This window comes from Bufo gargarizans, chromosome 2 (genome assembly GCF_014858855.1).
Source record: "Bufo gargarizans isolate SCDJY-AF-19 chromosome 2, ASM1485885v1, whole genome shotgun sequence".
NCBI classification, from domain to species: Eukaryota; Metazoa; Chordata; class Amphibia; order Anura; family Bufonidae; genus Bufo; species Bufo gargarizans.
In genome coordinates this window covers 492,541,442-492,565,727 of record NC_058081.1, presented here as the reverse complement: position 1 = coordinate 492,565,727, position 24,286 = coordinate 492,541,442, and the positions used below count along the sequence as shown (strand labels likewise).

The 24,286-nt window shown below is 45.7% G+C and overlaps 1 protein-coding gene across 1 annotated transcript in view; it reads right to left on the bottom strand.

Annotated features, from left to right (window-relative positions):
- Positions 1–14,964, bottom strand: part of GALNT10 (polypeptide N-acetylgalactosaminyltransferase 10) — a 167,440-nt gene extending 152,476 nt beyond the window's left edge. The window contains exon 1 of the mRNA XM_044281185.1: positions 14,663–14,964. Coding sequence (XP_044137120.1) covers positions 14,663–14,806 — 144 coding nt within the window. The 5' untranslated portion in view covers positions 14,807–14,964. The remainder of the gene's footprint in view (positions 1–14,662) is intronic.
- Positions 14,965–24,286: the final 9,322 nt, after the last annotated feature.

Here is a 24,286-nt window from a genome sequence, read left to right as displayed (position 1 = left end):
TATTTGAACCCTCCGATCGTAATCCGCTGCGGAATATGATGGCGCCAAATAAATAACGATTATGAGTGGTCTGACACATACCATATGTACAAGTAAAAATGTGACCACGAATTCCAGATACTCTTTCACAGGCACACATTTTGCCATGCATGTCTTACCCTTTATGAGATGTAGGGGGCACTTTTTAACCTAATGGAGAGTGCCTAAGTTACATACAATTTTCCCCAAAGAAAACGGACAAAGGTCTGACCCAGTCAAAAAACTAAAGTTAAACGGTCTAGTAATGAAGGCCTGGTTTGGCTTACACCCCAAGTTATGTTTTAAGACCAATTTAGAAGGGTCAGAAACTGACTAAGACAATAGCTGCCTCCCAACAGGTAAAACAAGATTCACAGCAGACTTTTTTTTTTTTTGAAAAGAGAGTTAATTTACATTTCAGTGTCCAGTGAGCGCTGACCGGGTTTTTGCGAGAGGTTCAGATGGAAAATACTTCTTTTGACCGGTTGACAGAAAGTGGAGCTCCTTGACAGCCAACATGGCTGACAATATCTATTAAGCAGCGACTTCACATCCCAGAACGGTAGGACAGTATACGTCTGGAGTAGGGATGAGCGAACTTGTGTTTCAAGTTCAGCGTACAAGAATTCCGTTATAGATTCTGCCACCAGAGACCATAAACTTATGGTCCATGGTAGAGGAATAAATAACAGAATTTTTAGATAACCCGAACCTTGTACCCCGAACCTGAAACACAAGTTCGCTCATCCCTAGTCTGGAGCCCACACAGCAGAGTTTATAAAATGTAAGTTCAAGCTGTCTGGGCCAACTGCAAAGGAAACGAAACGCCGTCACGTTACCTTCTGTACATTAGCACTAAATTAGCGAGAGAAAATGCTTGTAAAATTTAACACATATACATCCTAAATGGCTCTAATGAGGCAGTAAAGATTTGCAAGGCTGTAAATTAACGGAGCCAAGCAACAGCAAAAATATCTAAGGAAGATGAGGAGGACAGCCTGAAGCAGTCCGGGATCACAGCTTCTTCTTTATCATTTCTTTCTGCATGTAGCTGTAAATTTCAGTCTTTGGAGAAGCAGCAGTGCCAGGGAAGTGGATAAGCAAGAGCTTTTTTGATGCAGTCGCAGGGACAGATGACAGATTTGCAGCTGCTCGTGCTAACAGAACAAAGTCTTCTCTGCCAATCCTGCTGCAGGTGGCGACGCTGACAGAACGTCAAAGAAAGATAAATGAAAAAAGGAGATACGTGCTAGAGCTCCAGATCTGGCTGCAGTCCCCAGAGTAAGACGCCGGGAAAACACTAACACTGAATAAAATGATCTATGAACGGGGACTTGTCCTTCTCGGTTCTGGGAGCAGCTTAATGACTGGAGATCTTACAGGTTCCAGGGTGCACCAAATGCACCCTGCTCTTACATGTGCATATCTATGAGCCCCCTACCCGCACCGCAGGAAACATCCAGAGCAGACAGCTGATGTATAAGAGCGGCCCCCCCTATGGTCAATCATATACTACATCACCACTGTCAGTTAGCTTCAGTACTTGCAATGTTAGGGTACTTTAACACTAGCAGCAAGGAACTCCGGCAGGCTGTTCCGGCGGATGAACAGCCTGTCGGATCCGTGCTGCCGCTAGTGCACACGTGCCCCCGGACTACCGCTCTGGCCTCATTGAATATAATGGAGGCAGGCCGGAGTTCCGGCGGCAGCACGGCAAACATGCCGAGAGGCAGCAGGAATAAAACTACGACATGTCTGGCCCCACAGAAGATGAGCCTGTGAAAGAGTCGGGACAGACAACTCCTGTAGTATACATCCACATGGGACTGAAGCTACAGATTTGCCACCGGGGTTTCTGTGGAGCAAAACCAGAGTTTTACAGTGGCAGCAACATGGGGTTGTGGAGTGGGTTAAAAAAGCACTCCTTCTAAAATGTTTATTCTCTGACCTGTTAGAAAGGTGTAGGATATAAACTGTAGTGAAGGTAATCTTACCAGTGACTGTATTTGTGAGTTATACCCTCCCTTCTGTGACCAACACTCTGCGTCTCCAACTGACAGGACAGGAAGTCAGTTACTTCTCTGTTTATTCCTATGAGACCGACATTGAGGCTCCCATAGGAGTACACAGAGAAGCTGGCTTCCCGTCTACATACAAGATGCTCTGTTAGGGAGAGTTCACATCTAACAAAGTAAGGGTGGGTTCCCACTAGCGTTATGGAGTCCGTTATGGCTTTCTGTTATACCAGGGTTATAACGGAACATAACGGAATCCATAAGACGGAAGGACAGATCAGTTTTGCTGCCCATAGACTTGGATTATGACGGAATGAAAAACGGACGCCTTTAAAAGGCATTCCGTCCTAATAGAAGTCTATGGGAAAACATAACGGATCAGTCTGGTTCCCGTTATGCAAGACAGAAAATTAGTTTTCCGTCTTGCATAATGGGACCCAGAAGGATCCGTTATGTTTTCCCATAGACTTCTATTAGGACGGAGCAAAACGGAATGCCTCTTTAAAGGCTTCCGTTTTGCATTCCATCCTATGGATTCCGTTATAACCATGTTATAACGGAAAGCCATAACGGACTCCATAACGCTAGTGTAAACCCACCCTTAACATAGTTTATAAGGCTGAAAAAAAACATTTGTCCATCCAGTTCGGTCTGTTATCCTGCAAGTTGATCCAGAGGAAGGCCAAAAAAACTGTGAGGTAATAGCCAATTTCCCCCACTTAGGCCGAATGCCCACGGAACACAGACGTGAGCAGTCCGTGGTATCCCGGCCTGGCATCCTGCTGACAGCAGGAGCGCACGGCGTCATACGAGGGTATTACTGTAGTGCAGAGGCGGCATGAAGCGAATGGCGTCATAGCAACCAATGATGCCGTGCGCTCCTGCTGTCAGCAGGATGCCAGGCCGGGATCCCACGGACTGCTCACGTCCGTGTTCCACGGCCGTGTGCATTCGGCCTTAAGGGGAAAAAAATTCCTTCCCGACTCCAATCCGAATAACTCCCTGGATCAACGACCCCTCTCTAGTAGCTATAGCCTGTAATATTATTACACTCCAGAAATACATACAGGCCCCTCTTGAACGCTTTGAATGAATTCACCATCACCACGTCCTCAGGCCTCTTTCACTCAACCGTTTTTTTCCCGTTTACGGGGCGTTTTTTGCGTTCCGTATACGTTCCGTATTCGGAACCATTCATTTCAATGGTTCCACAAAAAAAAAAGGAATGTATTCCGTTTCCGTATTTCCGTTCCGTTGAAAGATAGAACATGTCATATTATTGCCCTCAAATCACGTTCCGTGGCTCTATTCAACTCAATGGATCCGCTAAAAAAAAACGGTACACATACGGAAATGCATCCGTATGTCTTCCGTATGTGTTCCGAAACGGAAACACAACGGAACAATGGATCTGTGAAAAACGGACCGCAAAACACTAAAAAAGGCATACGATTGTGTGAAAGAGGCCTCAGGCAGAGAGTTCCATAGTCTCACTGCTCTTAACATAAAGAATCCTCTTCTACGTTTGTGTACAAACCTTCTTTCCTCCAGATGCAGAGGATGTCCCCTCATCACAGTCCTGGGAATGAATAGATGATGGGATAGATCTCTGTACTGACCCCTGATATATTTATACATAGTTATTAGATCTCCCCTCAGTCGTCTTTTTTAAAGGGAATAACCCTAATTTTATTAATCTTTCGGGGTGCTGTAGTCCATCCATTCCAGTTATTACTTTAGTTTCCCTTCTCTGTAACCTCTCAGCTCTGCTATGTCTGCTTTGTTCAGAGGAGCCCAGAACTGTACCCAGCACTCCATCTGCAAAAAATGATATTTTACTGTGCAAGCCTTCTACAAAGATCATTAATGAATATGTTTAAGAGAAAAGGACCCAATACTGACCCCTGGGGTACTCCACTAGTGACAGTGACCCAATCTGAGTGTGTTCCATTAATAGCCACCCTCCATTTTCTATCACTGAGCCAGTTACTTACCCACATACAGACATTTTCTCCCAGTCTAAGCATTCTCATTTTATATACTAACCTTTTATGTGGTACAGTGTCAGATGCTTTGGAGAAGTCCAGATATACGACATCTATTGATTCGGCGCAGTCAAGTCTAGAACTTACCTCCTCATAGAAACTGATTAAATTAGTTTTACATGAAGCCATACTGATATGGCGTTATTTGCTTATTTTCATTGAGGTACTCCAAGATAGCATCTCTTAGAAAACCTTCAAACAGTTTACCCACGAAAGATGTTAAACTTACCAGCCTTTAGTTTCCGGACTGTTTTTGGGACCTTTTTGAATATCGGCACCACATTTGCTATTCGCCAATCCTGTGGAACAATCCCTGGCAGTATAGAGTCCTTAAATATCAGAAATAAGGGTCTGGCTATGACATAATTTAATTCTCTTAAAATACGGGGTGTATGCCATCTGGTCCTGGCGATTTGTCTATTTTAATCTTTTTAAGACGCCGCTATACTTCTTCCTTGGTCAGACAGGGCACTTTTAATGGGGTATTTACTTTTACATTCTGCATTTCATCTGACAGTTTATTTTCCTCAGTTTATACAGTGGAGAAAAAAGTATTTAATAGCTTTGCTTTCTCCTCATCGCTCTCTGCAACTCCCCCCTCATTTTACTCTGTAGAGGCCGACACCTTCAGATTTATACTTTTTACCATTTATATAATTGAAGAACATTTTAGAGTTACTTTTTCTCCCTGTGGCAATAAATCTCTCGGTCTGTAATTTTGCAGATTTTTTTAATTTTTTTTTTACATATTCAATTTTTTTCCTTACAGTTTTTCAATACTTTCTCGCTACCCTGTTTTAGTGATTTAAACTGACCATTATAGAACACTAACACCATGATCTGCATTATAGTCCCCATATTGGATTGCTACTTACCGTATAGCTGTACGTCGCTTATTTTCGCTAAAAAACACTTTTATTCAAAATGTTAATTAGGTTGTGAAGCTGTCCAGGGGCGGTGTTCAAGTGGCCGTTGCCCTGGCTCCTCGTCGCATTTCATATGAAACCTCTCCCCTTTCACCCCTCTGGCCCGCCCTAGGTTCTTCAGAAATCCAGCGCCAGCGCCGTTCACAATATTCACCTCTCCTGCGCACTTCAACCCCCATTATGGGCAGACGCATAAAATGCTCTTGTGCCTCTGCCCATAATGAAGAATGAAGTGCCCAGGCACGGCGAATCTTGTGAACGGCCCTGGAGCTGGATTTCTAAAAAACCTAGGGAGTGAAAGGGGAGGGGTTTCATATGAAAAGCGGCAAGGGGAACCTTCAGAACCTAATTAACATATTGAACACGTGTTTTTTAGCGAAAATAAACGACGGACATCTATACGGTAAGTAGCATTCCAATATGGGGACTATAATGCAGATCATGGTGTTAGTGTTCTATAATGGTCAGTTGAGCTGAAAGACTCCCTTTAAATGGTTTCTTTTGGTCATTTATTGCTTTTATTACAGTTCTATTTATGCACATTGTTTTTTTCTTATTCCTTATCCTTTTATTCCTATAAGGTTTGTGCCTCCCTGAAGAAACAAACACTCTTCTGAATGTAAATCGGAAGGTTATTACTTTATGGTCATTATTTCCCAGGTGTCCCCCAACCTGCACGTCTGTTGTTCTGTCAGGCCTATTGGTTAATACTAAGTCCAGTATGGCTGCCCCCCTAGTCGGGTCCTGAACCAGTTGAGAGGTAATTGTCTTTGGTTATTGCCAAGAACCTGTTTCCTTTATGAGATATACAAGTTTCAGTTTCCCAGTCTATATCTGGGTAGTTAAAGTCCCCCATAATAACCACCTCATTATGATTTGCCGCCTCGTCTATCTCGTTTAGTAGTAGATTTTCTGTGGACTCTGGTATATTAGGTGGTTTATAGTAAACTCCTATTAGTATTTTATTATTGTTTTTGCCTCCATGTATTTTGACCCACAGTGACTCCACATGTCCCTCACTTGTATCTTTCAGGAGTGTGGGCTTTACATAAAGGCAGACCCCTCCCCCTCTGCGGTTTTGAACTTCCTTTCTAAACAGACTGTAATCCTGTACATTAACTGCCCAATCATAGCTATCATCCAGCCATGTCTCAGTTATTCCCACTAGGTCATAGCCCTCATCACACATCACTAATTCCAGTTCCCCACTTTTATTAGTCAGGCTTCTGGCATTAGTATACATACAATTTATGTATATTTTTTACCGGTACATCTTTCCTTTTTGAACTGTTCTAGTCCCTCCTTCCAGTCCTCCCCCAATCTGTTTCATTTTCCGTTAATCTGATCCGTAAAAACAGGATCCTGTGCATCAGTAATGCACAAGGATCCTTAAAGGGGTTGAACCCGGACATACCGTTATTTTCAGACAGCCCCCCTGAGGCTAGCATCGGAGCATCTCATGCTCCGATGCGCTCCCGTGCCCTGCGCTAAATCGCGCAGGGTACAGGCTTTTTTGTTTTCAATAACACACTGCCGGGCGGTAACTTCCGTCCGGCAGTGTGTTCGGTGACATCACCGGCTCTGAGGGGCGGGCTTTAGCTCTGCCCTAGCCGTTTTACTGGCTAGGGCAGAGCTAAATCCCGCCCATCAGTGCCGGTGACGTCACCGGGGTTCCTGTCAGCCCCATGAAGAACCCGGTAGGTCACCGGAACGCCTAAAAATGCCTTTGCCCTGCGCAATTTAGCACAGGGCAAAGGAGAGCATCGGAGCATGAACTGCTCTGATGCTCATGTCAGGGGGGCTGCCGGGGTGAAAATGGAGGGATGTCCGGGTTCAGCTCTGAACCCGGACAACCCCTTTAAAAAGAAAAAACATCCTGATGCACATTTGGCATCCATTTGGGCCATGTCCGTCTGAGATCCGTTTTTGTTTTTTTATGGCTAAAACAGATGCCAAATGTGCATAACGGATGCAACAGGATCCGTTTTTTAAACAGGATCCTGTTCTTTTTCTGTTCTTCTGACGAATTAAAAGAACAGAAAATGAAAGATGTGAACTCTCCCTTATTTGGAAAGTCAGAGCACTGGTCAGATGACACATCTGAGGATCTGAAGGGAAGAGATAACTCAAATACAGACACGAAGATTACCTTCAGTACAGATTACATCATGTACCTTTATAACAGTTCAGAAAATACACAATTTTGTGGGAGTGCTACTTTAGTATTGATAGCATATCCTCAGTATATCAAATCGGTAGGGGTCCGACTCCCCGAACCCCCAACGATTAGCTGTTTGAAGGGGTATTGGCGCTTGTGCGAGCGCTACTTCCTCCTTTTCCGCAGCGGTGCAGTGTAATTACAATACATTCTCTGGCATGGGAGGAGCAGCTGTAACTACACTGCACCGCCTCTACACAGGAGACCATGCTCAGAGCCAAAAATGTTAGAATTGTGTCGATGTCCCAATATTTATGGACTGTATATGGTAACGCATATAATTAAAACATGGAATATCTTGATGACGGGTTCTCTTTAAAACTAGTAAGTGCACACCCCCTGCATAGTTTAAAAACAACCTGTCTGATGAAAGACCCCCCTGTCTGATGCCTTATGTAAAACTGGTCAGAGGGTGTTGCTGTCACTTAACAGGACCACAAGGTTCCTCTTGGGAAGTTTCAGCCAAATACACAAAAATGTAATTCAGATTGGGTAGGTTTGAGCTCAATAATCCTTTGAGACATGACAATCTGACACTTACACAGCCAGTAAGTAGCACAGCCGTCTTCCCTATGACTGTCATGGCGGCACTTGTTGTGCATTGTCAATGCAGCGATTCATCTGTTTTTCTCGGCAGAGTTTACCTACCTTAACCTTCACAGATGCCTGCGAGACGTCAGTCAAAGGGCACTGGCGGAGCCAGGCTTGAATGCTCATTTGCAGACACAGTCATTGTGTACACAGCTAGCAAAGCATGAAAATGCTCAGGGAGTCCTGGGGCAAGCAATTAACTTCATTACCACAAACGAGGAGACCCCAATGAGAACGTCTTCACGGCTTACCAAATAGATGCGGGAAGGAATGAGAGAAATGCAGGATGCTGGCAGAGGCGTATGTACATTATACAAACATCTAGCCATGCCAGGGCAAGCTATGCCACACATGCAGGGCACCCCCTGAACGGAGGAGGAGGGAAGTCATCTTTACTTCTTAGGGTACTTTCACACTAGCGTTATTCTTTTCCAGTTCTGAGTTCCGTCCTAGGGGCTCTATACCGGAAAAAAATGATCAGTTGTATCCCCATGCATTCTGAATAGAGAGTAATCCGTTCAGTTTGCATCAGGATGTCCTTCAGTTCAGTCATTTTAGGAAGGAGATAATACCGCAGCATGCTACGGTTTTATCTCCGGCCAAAATTTCCAGAACACATTTTTTCCCCTTTTACATGCATTAATGACTGATCCAGCCCCGAGTGTTCCGGCAAAACGGATGTTTTTGTGGTCTGCGCAAAAAAAATATAATGCTGGATCCGTTTTTTACAGATGACACCGGAGAGACGGATCCGGCATTTCAATGCATTTGTCAGACGGATCAGGATTCTGATCTGTCTGACAAATGCCATTAGTTTGCATACGTTTTGACAGATCCGGCGACGGAATTGCCTGCCTGAATCCTCTGCCCCAAGTGTGAAAGTCCCCTTATTTCTTCCTCCTGACCAACAAGTGAGGGTCTGGGGGCATCCAGTTAAAGGAATAGCCTTTCACATATCTATGGACATTGCAGCCAAAGCATTTAAAGGGAACCTGTCATCTGGATTTTGTGTATAGAGCTGAGGACATGGGTCGCTAGATGGCAGCTAGCACATCCGCAATACCCAGTCCCCATAGCTCTGTGTGCTTTTATTGTGTAAAAAAAACGATTTGATACATATGCAAATTAACCTGAGATGAGTCCTGTGTGTGAGATGAGTCAGGGACAGGACTCATCTAAGGTTAATTTGCATATGTATCAAATCGGTTTATTTACACAATAAAAGCACACAGAGCTATGGGGACTGGGTATTGCGGATGTGCTAGCGGCCATCTAGCAACCCATGTCCTCAGCCCTATACACAAAATCCCGGTGACAGGTTCCCTTTAAAGGGCTCGTCCAAGTTATATGACTATTGGAATGCTCAAGAGGGGGCTCAGCATGCCATTCATCCAACCTCTGCAATACCACATGGTGCCAGCAAATTCTGAGGAGTCAGAGCGCTCCACCTGATTGATGCGGCTCCTTCGTTCTCCTGATTGCTGTAGGTCATATATATTCTAGACATACAACATCAATGTTAAAACTCAGGTGCCTCTGTAACATGTAATATGTAACCATCGCCAACCTGTGCCGAGTAGTCACCATCTATCCGGCCAATAAAAACAAGCCACACCTCAGTGATGTAGAGGCGACTGCAGTTACGTGGGTTGTGCCAGCACTCAGAAGAATGAAGAATACATGCTACCAGGTGCCAAGTGCTTTGTGTACCAGTCGTGTCATTACATTCTGACCTGGAAATCATCTGACTTTAGTTTTTCAGGGTGGCAAAGAATTTATTAACGGAGATGAGACATTCGCCAGTCTGTGATTCTTTAAAAGGTGTTGTGCAGGCAGTAAATTATTGATGACCTATCCTCAAGATAGGTTAGCAATATCTTATTGGTGGAGGGCGACTCCTGGTATTGCCACCAATCCATAGTTTGTAGAGGCTGTGGCACTCTGGTGAGCGGCCTACACACAGCATACCGAGCATAGCACCGTACATTGGTAGTAGCTGTGCTTGGCATTTCAGCCCAGGACCCAGTTGCACATAGGTCATGAGACTGATGAACGTGACGTCAATGGTCAGGATAAGGCTGCAGGGGTTACAGGAGCACCATGACGTTGAACAGCTGATTGACGTGGGGTGCTAGAAGTCCGACCCCCACCGATCAGATATTGATGACCTATCCTGAGGATAGGTCATCAATATTCTACTCCCAAAAAGATTAAAATAAGACTTCCAAAGCCTCCTACAAGCCCTTGGAGGGGGGAGATTTACTAATCAATCTTCACCAAAAAAGTAGAGCAAACTGCGCTAAAATTGATAAATTTTGCTGGATCCTGTAGGGTTCAGCCAAAACGCTTCCGTTACTGATAATACAACGGATCATGGACCCCATTGAAAGTCAATGGGGGACGATCCGTTTTCTATTGTGTCAGCAAAAACTTCCCCATTGACTTGCATTGTGGGTCATGATGGATCCGTCTTGCTCCGCATCCCATGATGGAAAGCAAACCGCAGCATGCTGCGATTTGCTCTCCGGTATGAGAACGGAACGGAATGCATTTTGGAGAATTCCGTTCTGTTCAGTTACGTTTTGTCCCCATTGACAATAAATGAGGACAAAATGGAAGCGGTTTTTTCCGGTATTGAGACCCTATGACGGATCTCAATACCGGAAAATATTAACACTAGTGTGAAAGTAGCCTTATGGAAAATACAGTATTGCTATCACATTTCAGACAAATGGTAGTAGCTTGCAATAAAAGAACAGCTCAAGACTGCAAGAATCGGACTACTTTGTAAAGACGGCTCTCCGTTCTGCCTCATGGAGCGGAGGACACCCCCTTTACGATATTCAATTGTCCTAATGGGTCATACGGACAAGGGATGTCTCCATGAGACAGGTGGTTCTACTGAGGAGACACTAGAAGTGACATGGCGGTGTTTAGCCAGGACAGAGTCTAAACTCATATCATAATGACAATCCAGTCACTTACATATCCTGTAATGTGATATGGAGCAGGTGAAGATGAGATAAAGAGCAGGTTCAAAGGTTAACCTCAGGTTACGTGTAAGCTACCAGAGATCGGTGTGTAACTGTGGCCGGGCTGAGACCTGTAGTTCATTCGCTGGTAAGGGAAACAAATTGCAAGCAGCTTTATGACTGTAGTAGAGAGGGCGCAGCAGTTGCAGAGAGAGCAGAGCCTCTAGGTGTAATGACAACGCCCCCGTTGCTCCTAGAGGCTCATTTGCATATATTAAAACATAATTTTTCTCAGCAATGTGGGCACACAGAACATGGGACCAACACAGATGTCTTCAGCTGCAAGCGCACATGTAACAGGTCAGCCAGTTTTATAGGGACAAAACTGCTGACAGATGCTCTTAAAGTTGATGTAAAACAATCTGCTTAACCTTATGATCTCCGCATGCCAAGAAGGACCATGGCATGATCAAAGTGGACCCCACTCGTCAATCAGGTCACCTGCTTTCCCAGGGGCATGGGCTGCAACTGGGAGAGCACTGGGCACCTAGAGAGGACCCCAGGGCTGGCTGTACCCTAATCCAGCTGGTAGGGTTTACCAAGTGGTGCCATAAAAGCAGTCCGAGAACATGATGTAGCATTAAACAGACATATGAATACAATATACAGTCAGGTCCACATATGCAAAGTGTTGTAATTCCTACACCGTTCACCTGATTTGGATGTAAATACCCTCAGATTAAAGCTGACAGTCTGCAGGTAAAGCACATCTTGTCCGTTTCATTTCAAATCCATTGTGGTGGCGTATCGAGCCAAAAATGTTAGAATTGTGTCGATGTCCCAATATTTATGGACCTGACTGTACGATGCCAAATAGTAATCCCTTAGGTGGATTAACAACAAATTCTATAAAAATTAATACAAAAAAAAAAATGAATAAAATGTCCGTAAAAAGAATACTACAAAAAATAAACAATTATTAGTGTTAAATATTAAGTACATTTTCTTGTGCAGAGATTACACACAAGCAACACAAACCTCCACACAGCCATAAGAAGGCAACAGGTTATTCCGTGTGTAACAAGAACGGTTTAAAAAGTAAAAATGCTAAAAATATATATATTTTTTAATAAATCATGTAGAGCTCATGCTCTACATGAATCATGCTCAAAAAGGTTATCCCACTGAGAAAAAAAATAAAAATCAGCAATGCAACATGTTATGCTCAAAGAACTGCAAATCATCTCATTCTGCACATCGAATGACTCCAAAATGCCAGTGATTGCCAAGCATCAAGGGCACAGCACCCAATCACTAGAGGCGGCCATATACAGTCAGAAAGCTGGAAGCACCTAACATGTACACTGGAATGGGCGCGCTACCTTGATGGTTTTAGGGTATATGCACACCATGCAGATTGTGTGCGTTTTTTCTGTGGAGATTCCCTTGTGGAAAAAACCCCCTACTGAAGTGTATGAGATTTGACGAATCTAACGTACACTTTGCTTTTCTCTTCAGTGCGGATTTTGATATCCGCACTCTCTGTAGCGTGGCTCTCGCGAGACTTCGCAAAGCAATAACTGTGGCTCATCAGAACCAATACGTTCTAAGACTGTACGGAGCGCTCGCTCTGTACAGTATTCTAACGAAGTTTTATGTGTTTTTAACTGTAATAATCAATTACATTTGCGTGAACTTGTGAATAACTTCGGCTCATCGAAGACCATACATTCTAATACTGTACGGAGACATCTGCATACAGTATCATAACAAGTTTTTGGGCGAAGCGGCTTCAGATGTAGCATCCAAAGCTCGCTTCGCTCATCTCCAGCAGGCACCCTTTGGAGGAGAGTTATCAAACTGGTGTAAAGTAAATTTGGCTTAGTTGCCCATAGCAACCAGATTCCACCTTTCATTTTCCAAAGGAGATGTGAAAACTGAAAGGTGGGATCCGATTGGTTGCTATGGGCCTACTAAGCCAGTTCTACTTTACACCAGTTTGACAAATCTCCCCCAGAGTCTTTTGGAGGAGGTTTTGAAGCAGATCTGCCTGCAGGATTTTCAGTCAAAGCCAGAAGTGGATCCACCAGGAAGGAGAATTCCTTCCTTTATAGTTTGGATTCCTTTTAACTAACTACAACAGTACAACCCATGTCCAAGGGGTTTCCAAAATGGGCGCAGATTTCAGGGCATTCTGCAGATGTGCGCAGACACTGCCCAGTTGGAAGGACTCATTGAGTACGTACAGACATGGTGGAAAACGTACCACAGATTTGACCGGCCACGTCTGTACGTGCCATCCAGTATACCAGACCTATGGACCTGTCTGGGCAGCATCATGTATACAGCAGGCGGTACGCTTGTGCAGACGCATCCTGCAGAGCTGGAGCCGTTCTCATTCAGAGCACATCCAGGCAGCTGCCTCGTCCAGACACATTCACACCCGGAACCAGGAAGGTCAAACACGGAACAAGATCCCACGTCAGCGGCCAGAGCTGCACACCTGGCAGGGAGTACTCCACTGTCACCGCTACCCTGCATCCTGCTGATTGTCTCCAATTAGAGCGGAGATCTTTTTCTTTTTAACCCATTATTAACTTTTTGGATTTGCTGTTCTAAGCTCTATAGGAAACACTGAAAATTCAGCTGTGCCCACGGAGTGGTCCTTTATCCATAAGTAATGTCCCAGTGGAGTTCTCCAATATATCATATCTGAGGAGCATGTAAGAGGGGGCTACCAGATCCGGTCCAGGTATTTCTGGGGTATCTGAGGTGTCCATAGGTAGCGGGGGTGCACATATTTCACAGCAAAAATCTGATCAGGAACCAATGCCGACACCCCTGATACTTGCTCATCCGGAGTATCCGGTTTCCCTCTGCTTTGTTGCTGCTCAGGACTGGACACTGGGGAAATACTGCACAGACCAGACAGACATGGGAAACAGACAAGCGAAAACCTAACCTGCGAACCAAGGAGGACACTCACCCGCAAACAAGTATGACCAGCCATGCCGGAGACCCTAACCTCCATGATCACCGCTAACCAGACGTGCTGGACGCCGACATAACCACTTACAGTCACCTATACCGGACGCCGACATAACCACTTACAGTCACCTATACCGGGCACCGACATAACCACTTACAGTCACCTATACCGGGCGCCGACATAACCACTTACAGTCACCTATACTGGGCGCTGGCATAACCACTTACAGTCACCTATACTGGGCGCTGGCATAACCACTTACAGTCACCTATACCGGGCACCGACATAACCACTTACAGTCACCTATACCGGGCGCCGACATAACCACTTACAGTCACCTATACTGGGCGCTGGCATAACCACTTACAGTCACCTATACCGGGCACCGACATAACCACTTACAGTCACGTATACCGGGCACTGACATAATCGGTTACAGTCGCCCGTGTCATACACTGACATAACCACTTATTAGCCTGTGTCGTACACTGACATAATCGGTTACAGTCGCCGGTGTCGTACACTGACATAATCCAGTCAGGTGTAGTGGCTATGTCCAATGTTGCAGGATAGCGACATCCACCAGTCGGCAGCCTGTCCGTCCTTCTAGAACTCACTTGTACAGTTGTGAATGCTTTCACCATCACTACAGAAATAAATCCACATCAGCGCTGTTTTTTTTAACCACCTCTGGACAGATCTGATTATTAAGAGCCACAGATGACCCTAGAGAACAGTGATAATGGGTCCTATGGGCTGAAGTATGGCAGAATGACTTCTAGCCCGCACTTCTGATTGTCAGCTCTGCGGGCCACTCGGCACTGGACGCTGCAGACACTTGTATGGGACACTGTGAAGTTGCCATGGAGATACACGAGCGCCACTTACCTGGCTGTCCCCGTTGCTGCTGCCCCCTGCGCCCTCCAGCTGCCGCTCTCTGTACAGAGACCACAGACCCACGTTGGGCAGGAAGAGCAGGGCGACCAGCCCCAGCCCCACCGCCTGCAAAAGCCGCTTCTGTTTCCGCCGCATGGGAAGAAGCCCACGCCCTGCTACCAAACTCCTCACCGACAGCCCCGGACACCGAGCCAGCCACAGCCGGGCAGCGCTACATAAACTGAGCCTCCGCCGCCGCCACTGCCGGGAGAGGAGGCGGGGACACGCTGCGCACTCCTGCTACCTCTCAGCGAGCGCGCCCGGGGCTGGACGCGGAGTGTGCGAGTCCTAGCACAATGCCGTCCGCTAGAGGGCGGTGTGGAGACAACCTGTGGCTCCGCCGCTGCTGAAGGACCACAGTGCCCAGCCGTACCAGACTGGACGCTGCAGTCTACCACATGGTGTGCCTCTACTGGTCTCTGTTATCAGCCATGTAAAGCTGTGGGGAAAGCTTCACTTTTATGTAAATTAGAATGAAAGGTTATTTAACTTTTCTACATAGGTTTGTGTATTTTAATTTTTCATGAATCTCTGCTAATACTGCTGAGATGTAGTGTATGTAGCCCAGTGATGGGCAAAGTACTGCCCGCAGAGCTGCTCGTGGGACTGGGATGGGAAGTGACGGAGCCGGGATGCAGTTCAGGCGGCGATTGAGGATTGCGGCTTCCGGATTCCATGCTTCCTCCCAGGGCTGTTTCTACAGCCGGGCGAGGAGGAGGCAGCAGGAGTCGAGATGATCGTTTCCATTGTGGAAGCGCTCATCTCCATATTCATCTGTATCGCCGTCCTCAGGACAGCAATACAGATGAATGGTGCGGAGGAGAGGCGTCTCCCGTGCCCGTTTCTCTTCTAGGCTACAGGCCTAATGACGTCATCGCGCGTCTGAGCCGTACAGAGCGGGACACAGGCCAGAAGAACCCTGCATCGCATCGCTGACAGCAGCATTAGGTAAGTATATGTGTTTATTGTTTTTATTATTTATAATATACTGTGGCAAGAAGGGTGGCCTTATATACTGGCACTATGGATTGGTGCTATGGAGAAGAGGGGAAGCACTATGGGGGGCCACTATGGAGAAGAGGGGAAGCACTATGGGGGCCACTATGGAGAAGAGGGGAAGCACTAGGGGGGCCATATATACTGGCAAAATATGGGGGGGGGGGGGCACTATGGAGACTTTGATGCCTTAACAAAAAAGGGAGACCAACAACACTGTTCCCACTAAAATTGAAAGTGAGTTATACATACTATGTTATGAAAGAAATACATTGCATAAATGTTTTGTACAATAACTCTTTTTATGCTTTTCTACCTTTAATTAAACTAAGCCTTTAATGTTCCGAAATTTAAATTTCATTTATATTTTTTCACACAAACTCCCCATCCATCTACTCTTGGTCCGGCGCCTGCGTCCAATATATGAACCCATTGTGGCCCACGAGTCAAAAAGTTTGCCCACCTCTGATCTAGTCCTCTTTGCCCCTGCTGCTTTGCTTCAGAAACCCCAAAGATTCAGCGCAAGGTTTGTTTTGTAAACCCAGTGAGTCAGAGCCATGAGGGACAGAGCTGCAGGAAGGAGAAAAAAAATATGACAGTTATACTTTACTGGCAAAACTGATCCGATTTGGACCGTTTGTGAGATCACTGAACGGATCTCACAAACTGAAACCAAAACGCCAGTGTGAAAGTAGCCAAAGATTATGGAAAAGCCTTCTGCAAATCTGGCTAGTTGCCTGAGGATTTTGGATTAGAAGGTCGCCTGTCCCTGGTTAGGAAAATAAACGTTAGCTACTGTGATAATGGAATGGTCAACTGAGAGCTTAAGAAAGATAAACCGACCTCTAGGGTCGATATCTGAGGACAAGACCGTAGGGCGGAAATTCTTATGGAATGCAATAGAAACTCCATCTGCCTTTTTAGTTGGGTTGGGACCGTGAAACCAGGTCGGATAGTATCTGCTCTCACACTTGGGCGTGGAAGTGACTTTAAAATGGGTTTCCTGGAACATAACCAACACGACTCTTCTTATGGAAACGATATAGTATCTGGCTAAGTTTCTCTGGCTTGTTAAGGCCTCTGGCGTTATAGGTGCAAAATGAGAGATGCGCCACCATGGTGGCTAGGCACAATTTTCAGAAGGGTCATATCTCCTACCCAGAAATGTAACATTAAAGGTGGGGAGAACACAAGGAGGGGAAGACATGTTCAAGGTTGGGAGTATGAGAACATAGTAGTCAAAAAATAATGTATAGATAGGAAGACAAATAAAAGGGGGAAGTGGGAGCCAACCGAATTGGCTCTGGGAAATACGGTGACTTCAGTCACAATCAACACTAGGTGCTGCGGTCCCTAGGTGGGGGAACAGCAGCCGTAATAATCTCCAGAAACAGTAAGTGGATAACACTATAAATGACAGGACATAAGAATCGCATGGTGACAGCTTAGGATAGGCTGTAATGGAATATGATACCTGCTACCAGCTAGTAGTAAACCTGCAGTCAAAGGAAGGGAAGCAAAAAATAACAGAAGAAAATTATATTAGCATTCAGTTAAGCTATCAGTCCCCTTGTGCTTGAGGATGTCTAGAAGATCTCTGGCGTTTAGGCGTCAATGTCTGCCATTTGCCATGGTGTGGAATAGAGTATACCACTCGTGGTCTTGGCCAATCAGGGAGTTCCACTGGCGGTAGGTCGAAGGTTTCCATCAGCCTTGGTAGATCAACTAGATCAGTGATGGTGAACCTCTTAGAGACCGAGTGCCCAAACTGCAACCAAAAACCCACTTATTTATCGCAAAGTGCCACACCAATTTCATATATCTTCCATGTACTTTGTCATTTAGCTATAATAGCCTGCCTACATTCAATGTCTGTGCCTGTGCTGTTCATAGCATGTCCTGCACTAATGAATGGCAGGAAAAGTCTAAGGTATATTGGTACACCATAGACTTTCTCCAGGGTGCGGGTGCCCACAGAGAGGGCTCTGAGTGCCACCTCTGGCACCCGTGCCATAGGTTCGCCATCACTGAACTAGATGTTTAAAAACTGCTGTTTTTCCATCTTTCTTGGCAATCAGTTGGAAGGGGAATCCCTATCTGTAAATAATGGCGTTGTCCCTGAGGCTTGTCAGGAGAGGTTTTAGGGCCTTGCGTAGCATTAATGTGCGTCTTCTAAGGTCTGGCAAGATGAGGAGTTCCTTATTTTCAAAAAGGGTTGCTTCTGAGTTTCTGCCTGCTCTAAAAATGGCCTCTTTATCTTTATAAAAATGGATTCTGCATATGATGTCGCGTGGACGAGAAAGGTCTCCTGTATTGGGATCCAAGGCTCTGTGTATTCGATCGATCTCTATAGGTTGCCCTGGATCTCTATCCAGTTATTTGCCAAAATATTCCTGTACCCAAAACTCTAGGTCTTGGGGGGATATTGTTTCAGGGAGTCGTCTGATGCGGAGATTATTCCTCTGGTTCCTGTTTTCTATATCATCTAGATGGGTTAAGATATCCTGAATTTCCGCAGTATGGTCATATAAGACCTTGTGGTGTGAGTCCAGTGCTGCAAGGACTTGCTCTTGTACCCCTACTATCTCCTCTACTCTCTGACCGACATTTTTAATGTCCTGATGTAGGGCAGCTATATCTTGCTTATGGGAGGTGTCCAATCTCACGAATAGGGCATCTATCTCAGGCTTGGTGGGAAGTGCTTTAAGGTGCATTTTCCAGTCCCAGTCCCCGTTTTGGTCTTTAGGGTCTGGCGATCTCACTGACCTGGGTGTCATGACTGGTGAGCCTCTTTGCTGAGGTGAGGAGCCAGAGGAAGCTGACGTGTACCTGGATAAGGCTGGAGAGGATGGGGCTGCTGAGCTGGGACTCGCTTCCCCCACAAAGGAGCCCGGGATCCAGTGATCTTTGCCTCCTGATTTTTAGGTGGTTTTCCTTTCAGGGAGCTTGAATGCTAGGTGTGTGCAGGAGAAGCTGCGCCGCATGGTGTCTCCGCCATCTTGGCCGACGCGCTGTCTTCAAAGTTTCCCGCAGGCTGACTGAACGAGCTAAAGAAGCAGGAAAATGGCTCCTGAATCCCGGTCCACAGGAGCAGGTGTTGAAGAAGTTCTCTTCCTTTGGCCTTTCATCGATGGTTAGCAGTCAATAGTGCCCTGTAAGCGTTTAATAAGCTGGAGACGTTCAGGAGCCAGAGACTTGTGTGCTGCTCACTCCTCCATTGGCAAGCTCTGCCCCCAGGATGTGCCTAATTTATGAAAAGGCCTTCACCTCATCGTCAATTATGCGCACCCTCTGGAAGCACAGGGGATATCCTAGATTGGAGTAAAATGCTAGTCTATGATAAATTCCCCCCATAGATTCCAGTCTTTTGGACCCCAGTGCAAAATGTGTAACAGCCACTCCACTTGCCATGTATGATTCTAGTTTCAGAGGAGTCTGTGCCCCCCCCCCCAGGCTGCGGGGTGAGAGCACAACTGCTACCTCTGCGTCCCTACTGGTCTTCTGTAACATGGCATTACATGACATCAACAGGGATTACCACTTTTTAGCCATTGAGGATGCCTTTATTGCAGGGGAAAATAAAGGCCAAATTCAGCCATTTTTTTTATTTTATGTTTTATATGTTGCAAACCACATTGTTCAGATGTTAGCTGTTAGCGGTCTATGATTTTCCATTTACTGACAGCTTTTTTCCCCCCCCCATGAACTTAGATTATTGTTTTACAGCTTTTTATTTTTATCTCATGTCCTGGGCGTGTTGTTTAGTGAAACATTTGCTAAATATTTCGGCTACGTCTTAGATGAAAGCTGAGCTGTCAATCATCTGTTATCTCCAGGGGATGCTGTGGCTAGCCATATGTGCAGCATCACATTCATTCATTCCAATGAAATTAATGGCACACCACTTAAAGGGCATCTGTCAGCAGTTTTGTACCTCTGAAACTGGCTGACCTGTTACATGTGCACTTGGCAGCTGAAGGCATCTATGTTGGTCCCATGTTCATATTTGTCCGCATTACTGAGAAAAATGATGTTTTGATATATGAAAATGAGCCTCTAGTAGCAATGGGGGTGTTGCTGATACACTTAGAGGCTCTGCTCTCTCTGCAACTGCCGCGCCCTCTTTCCTTTTATTGACAGGCCCAGACATGATGATGTTTTTACCGCCTGGCCCTGTTAACCAAAGTGCAGAGGGCAAGGCTTTTGCAGAGAGAGCTGAGCCTCTAGGTGTAAGAGCAACACCCTCATTGCTCCTAGAGGCTCATTTGCATATATTAAAACTTTATTTTTCTCAGCAATGCGAGCACAGACTAAGTGTTGCAGCTTTTCGACGTTTGGAGGGAAAGGAAGCTGGGGCAACTAGCAGGCCTGCAGCAGCTTTTAGCAGTATTTTCACTGGGGGGCATTATATAAAGGTGTGACCTTTTGATCTTCAGTACCTGTACGGGTGCACTGCTGAAATAAGTGACCATGTCTGGCCCACTAATATGGTCGGGGGATGACTTGTGGGCTGATAATACAATACTGGGTAATCACAGATATCACAAAATGGACCAATATAAATCGTGGACTTAGCTGTAACAATCTGGGTCTACTCTTGAAGGGGTTGTCTGAGACAATGAAAAATCTGGACAACCCCTATAATAGTGAAAATAAAAAAAATTCTTATACTACTCCCTTACTCCAGCACTGTTCTCTGCGGTGCTGGTCCAGTTCTCCTGGCACTGTTTACAAAGCGCAGCGGCAACATAATGGGATATGGCACATGACTGCTGCAGCCAATCGCTGCCCTCGGAGGTCTGCAGCTGAGGAAGGTGATCGGCTGCAGCAGTCATACGCTATATCCCAGCATGTTGCCATTTCAGTTCAGTGTCAGGAGAACTGGACCAGCACCACAGAGAACAGCACTGGAGTAAGGGCTTAGTATATGATATTTTGATATTTTTTAGTAACTTTACACTATTGTAGAGGTTGTTCAGATTTCTCAACGTCTCAGATAACCTCTTTAAGGGTGAATTAGGGGCAAAGTAGGTTTTTCTAACAGCTCCATTACTTGACGATATGTTGTCTCCACAACTACAGTCAGGTCCATAAATATTGGGACATCGACACAATTCTAACATTTTTGGCTCTATACACCACCACAATGGATTTGAAATGAAACGAACAAGACGTGCTTTAACAGAAGACTATCAGCTTTAATTTGAGGGTATTTACATCCAAATCAGGTGAACGATGTAGGAATTACAACAGTTTGCATATGTGCCTCACACTTGTTAAGGAGCCAAAAGTAATGGGACAGAATAATAATCATAACTCAAACTTTCACTTTTTAATACTTGGTTGCAAAGCCTTTGCAGTCAATTACAGCCTGAAGTCTGGAACGCATAGACATCACCAGACGCTGGGTTTCATCCCTGGTGATGCTCTGCCAGGCCTCTACTGCAACTGTCTTCAGTTCCTGCTTGTTCTTGGGGTATTTTCCCTTCAGTTTTGTCTTCAGCAAGTGAAATGCATGCTCAATCGGATTCGGGTCAGGTGATTGACTTGGCCATTGCATAACATTCCACTTCTTTCTCCTAAAAAACTCTTTGGCTGCTTTTGCAGTATGCTTTGGGTCATTGTCCATCTGCACTGTGAAGCGCCGTCCAATGAGTTCTGAAGCATTTGGCTGAATATGAGCAGATAATATTGCCTGAAACACTTCAGAATTCATCCTGCTGCTTTTGTCAGCAGTCCCATCATCAATAAATACAAGAGAACCAGTTCCATTGGCAGCCATACATGCCCACGCCATGACACTACCACCACCATGCTTCACTGATGAGGTTGTATGCTTAGGATCATGACCAGTTCCTTTCCTTCTCCATACTCTTCTCTTCCCATCACTCTGGTACAAGTTGATCTTGGTCTCATCTGTCCATAGGATGTTGTTCCATAACTGTGAAGGCTTTTTTAGATGTCGTTTGGAAAACTCTAATCTGGCCTTCCTGTTTTTGAGGCTCACCAATGGTTTACATCTTGTGGTGAACCCTCTGTATTCACTCTGGTGAAGTCTTCTCTTGTTGACTTTGACACACATACACCTACCTGGAGAGTGTTCTTGATCTGGCCAACTGTTGTTTTCTTCACCAAGGAAATAATTTTTTTCGTCATCCACCACAGTTGTTTTCCGTGGTCTTCCGGGTCTTTTGGTGTTGCTGAACTCCCTGGTGTGTTCCTTCTTTTTAAGAATGTTCCAAACAGTTGTTTTGGCCATGCCTAATGTTTTTGCTATCTCTCTGATGGGTTTGTTTAGTTTTTTCCAGCCTAATGATAGCTTGCTTCACTGATAGTGACAGCTCTTTGGATCTCATCTTGAGAGTTGACAGCATACAAATGCAAATAGCACACTTGAAATGAACTCTGGACCTTTTATCTGCTCATTGTAATTGGGATAATGAGGGAATAACACACACCTGGGCATGGAACAGCTGAGAAGCCAATTGTCCCATTACTTTTGGTCCCTTAACAAGTGGGAGGCACATATGCAAACTGTTGTAATTCCTACACCGTTCACCTGATTTGGATGTAAATGACCTTAAATTAAAGCCGACAGTCTGCAGTTAAAGCACATCTTGTTAGTTTCATTTCAAATCCATTGTGGTGGTGTATAGAGCCAAAAATTTTAGAATTGTGTCGATGTCCCAATATTTATGGACCTGACTGTACATCAGAGACAAAGGCAGAAGTAGCTTATCCGTGAAAAACCAAGCTGCATGGACCTAGTGCAGTGCTTCTCAAATAGTGGGGCGCGCCCCCCAGGGGGGGCGCCAGGCTCCGTATAGGGGGTTCGTTCAGGGCCAGCCTTTGGGGTGTGCGGGCTGGGCGCCGGGCGGCCGACAGCTCGCAGTGTAATATGCGGCAGGGAGATGAGCGCTTCCATTGTGGAAGCGCTCATCTCCCTTCCTCTGATCAGAGGCCGGCGCAGGCGCTGGACGCGATGTACGGAGCGGGGGCCGGGGGAGGGACTGGGAGGAGGAGCTGGGGGCCGGCAATAGCGGTGGGGCGGTGCGGTCACTGTACTATAGCCCCGCCCCACCGCTCCCTCCGGTATACTAATATAAAATGTATTATTGAATTAAAAGTTATTAAACATGCCCCCCTCACTCCTAATAGTACCGTATATCCGAATTTCTTCTGTATAATGCCGGCAGGCAGGCCGGTGCGTCCCTCAGTGATGTCACGTGCCTGCGCCGCCTGCTTTATTAATGAAGCAGGCGGCGCAGACCAGGGGTGGATTAAGTGCATGATGGGCCCGGGGCTCTCTACCCAACTTGGGCACCTCCCTCTATTTTAGTTTAGTTGTTTTTTCTATGTGAAGAGGCTGTGGTGCTTTGTGAGCGCCACAGTCTCTTCCTAGGCCATATGACATCACATTCATTGTTACTTGGCCTAGGTGCAGCTCAGTTCCATCTGAGTGGTTGGGGCTGAGCTGCAATACCAAGCACAGTGCTATCAAATGACATTGCTGAACAAAGAGGCTGCGGAGCTTACTGGAACATCGCGGTCTCCTCAAACAGCTTATTGGCCAGGGGGCCAGGAGTCGGACCCCCACCAGTCTCATATTGATGACCTATCCTGAGGATAGTCCATCAATATATAAATCCCAGAGAAACCTTTTACCTTATGCTATCTGTAGTGTTACATAGGACTGCAAAAATACCCAGGAGCCATTGGCTCCTAAACTGAAAAATTTAGGAGCAAAATTAATTTTTTTGTTGCCAAATTTAAAATACATACCGTATTTTTTGCTTTATAATATGCACCTGGATGTAAGTCACGGTATGGGCAATCAAGGGTTACTCACTTTTCTGAGGAGAACCCTGGGCAGGCATGCGACAGTGAAAGAGAGGCAGACACTAGTTCCTCTGGGGCACACTCTGTAGATAGGGACCAGGCCTGATGGTATGTGAGGTGCCCTGGATGTTGTAGGTGTTTTGAGTGCCTTAGGTAAGGTCCATTTAAGGATTGTGACGCCAGTGCCTGTAACGGTGGCACACCGGTTTGTAGGAGGATTAATAGAGTACGCAGTTGGTAAACCAAACGTTGCTTTACTTTATGGAAACAGTCCAACTTTATACATACAGTTGCAGTAGATGAAAATAATGTAGTCCTTTCTAGTACAAGTGCACAGCAGGTTTACTTCACAATATGGCAGGTATAATCTTGCAAGATACTTGGAGGGTATATAGTTAATGCTTTGCAGTACAATGCTGCTCTATCCCCACAGCTATGCTAGCTGGCTGGATCCCAAGGCCCGGATGCCTAAGTGCTGGCTTAAATCCTTGGTATAAAATCCTTCCTCCAGTATTGGCACTTGACTAGATTACAATACCTTCTTTTCCTAGCTGTCTTGTCTGTTGGAAGGGAAAGGTGGCTGCAGGTTTCTCCCAGGAGGTGCTGTCCTACTACTGAGGTATCTCAACTGAGCTATCCTTAGCCTCAGGAGCTTCAGGCTGACTAGGTGACTCCTCTAGTCCACAGGAATACACTGCCTCTCCCCTGTCTGGGCCGTCCTATATATAACTAGGGCTCTCT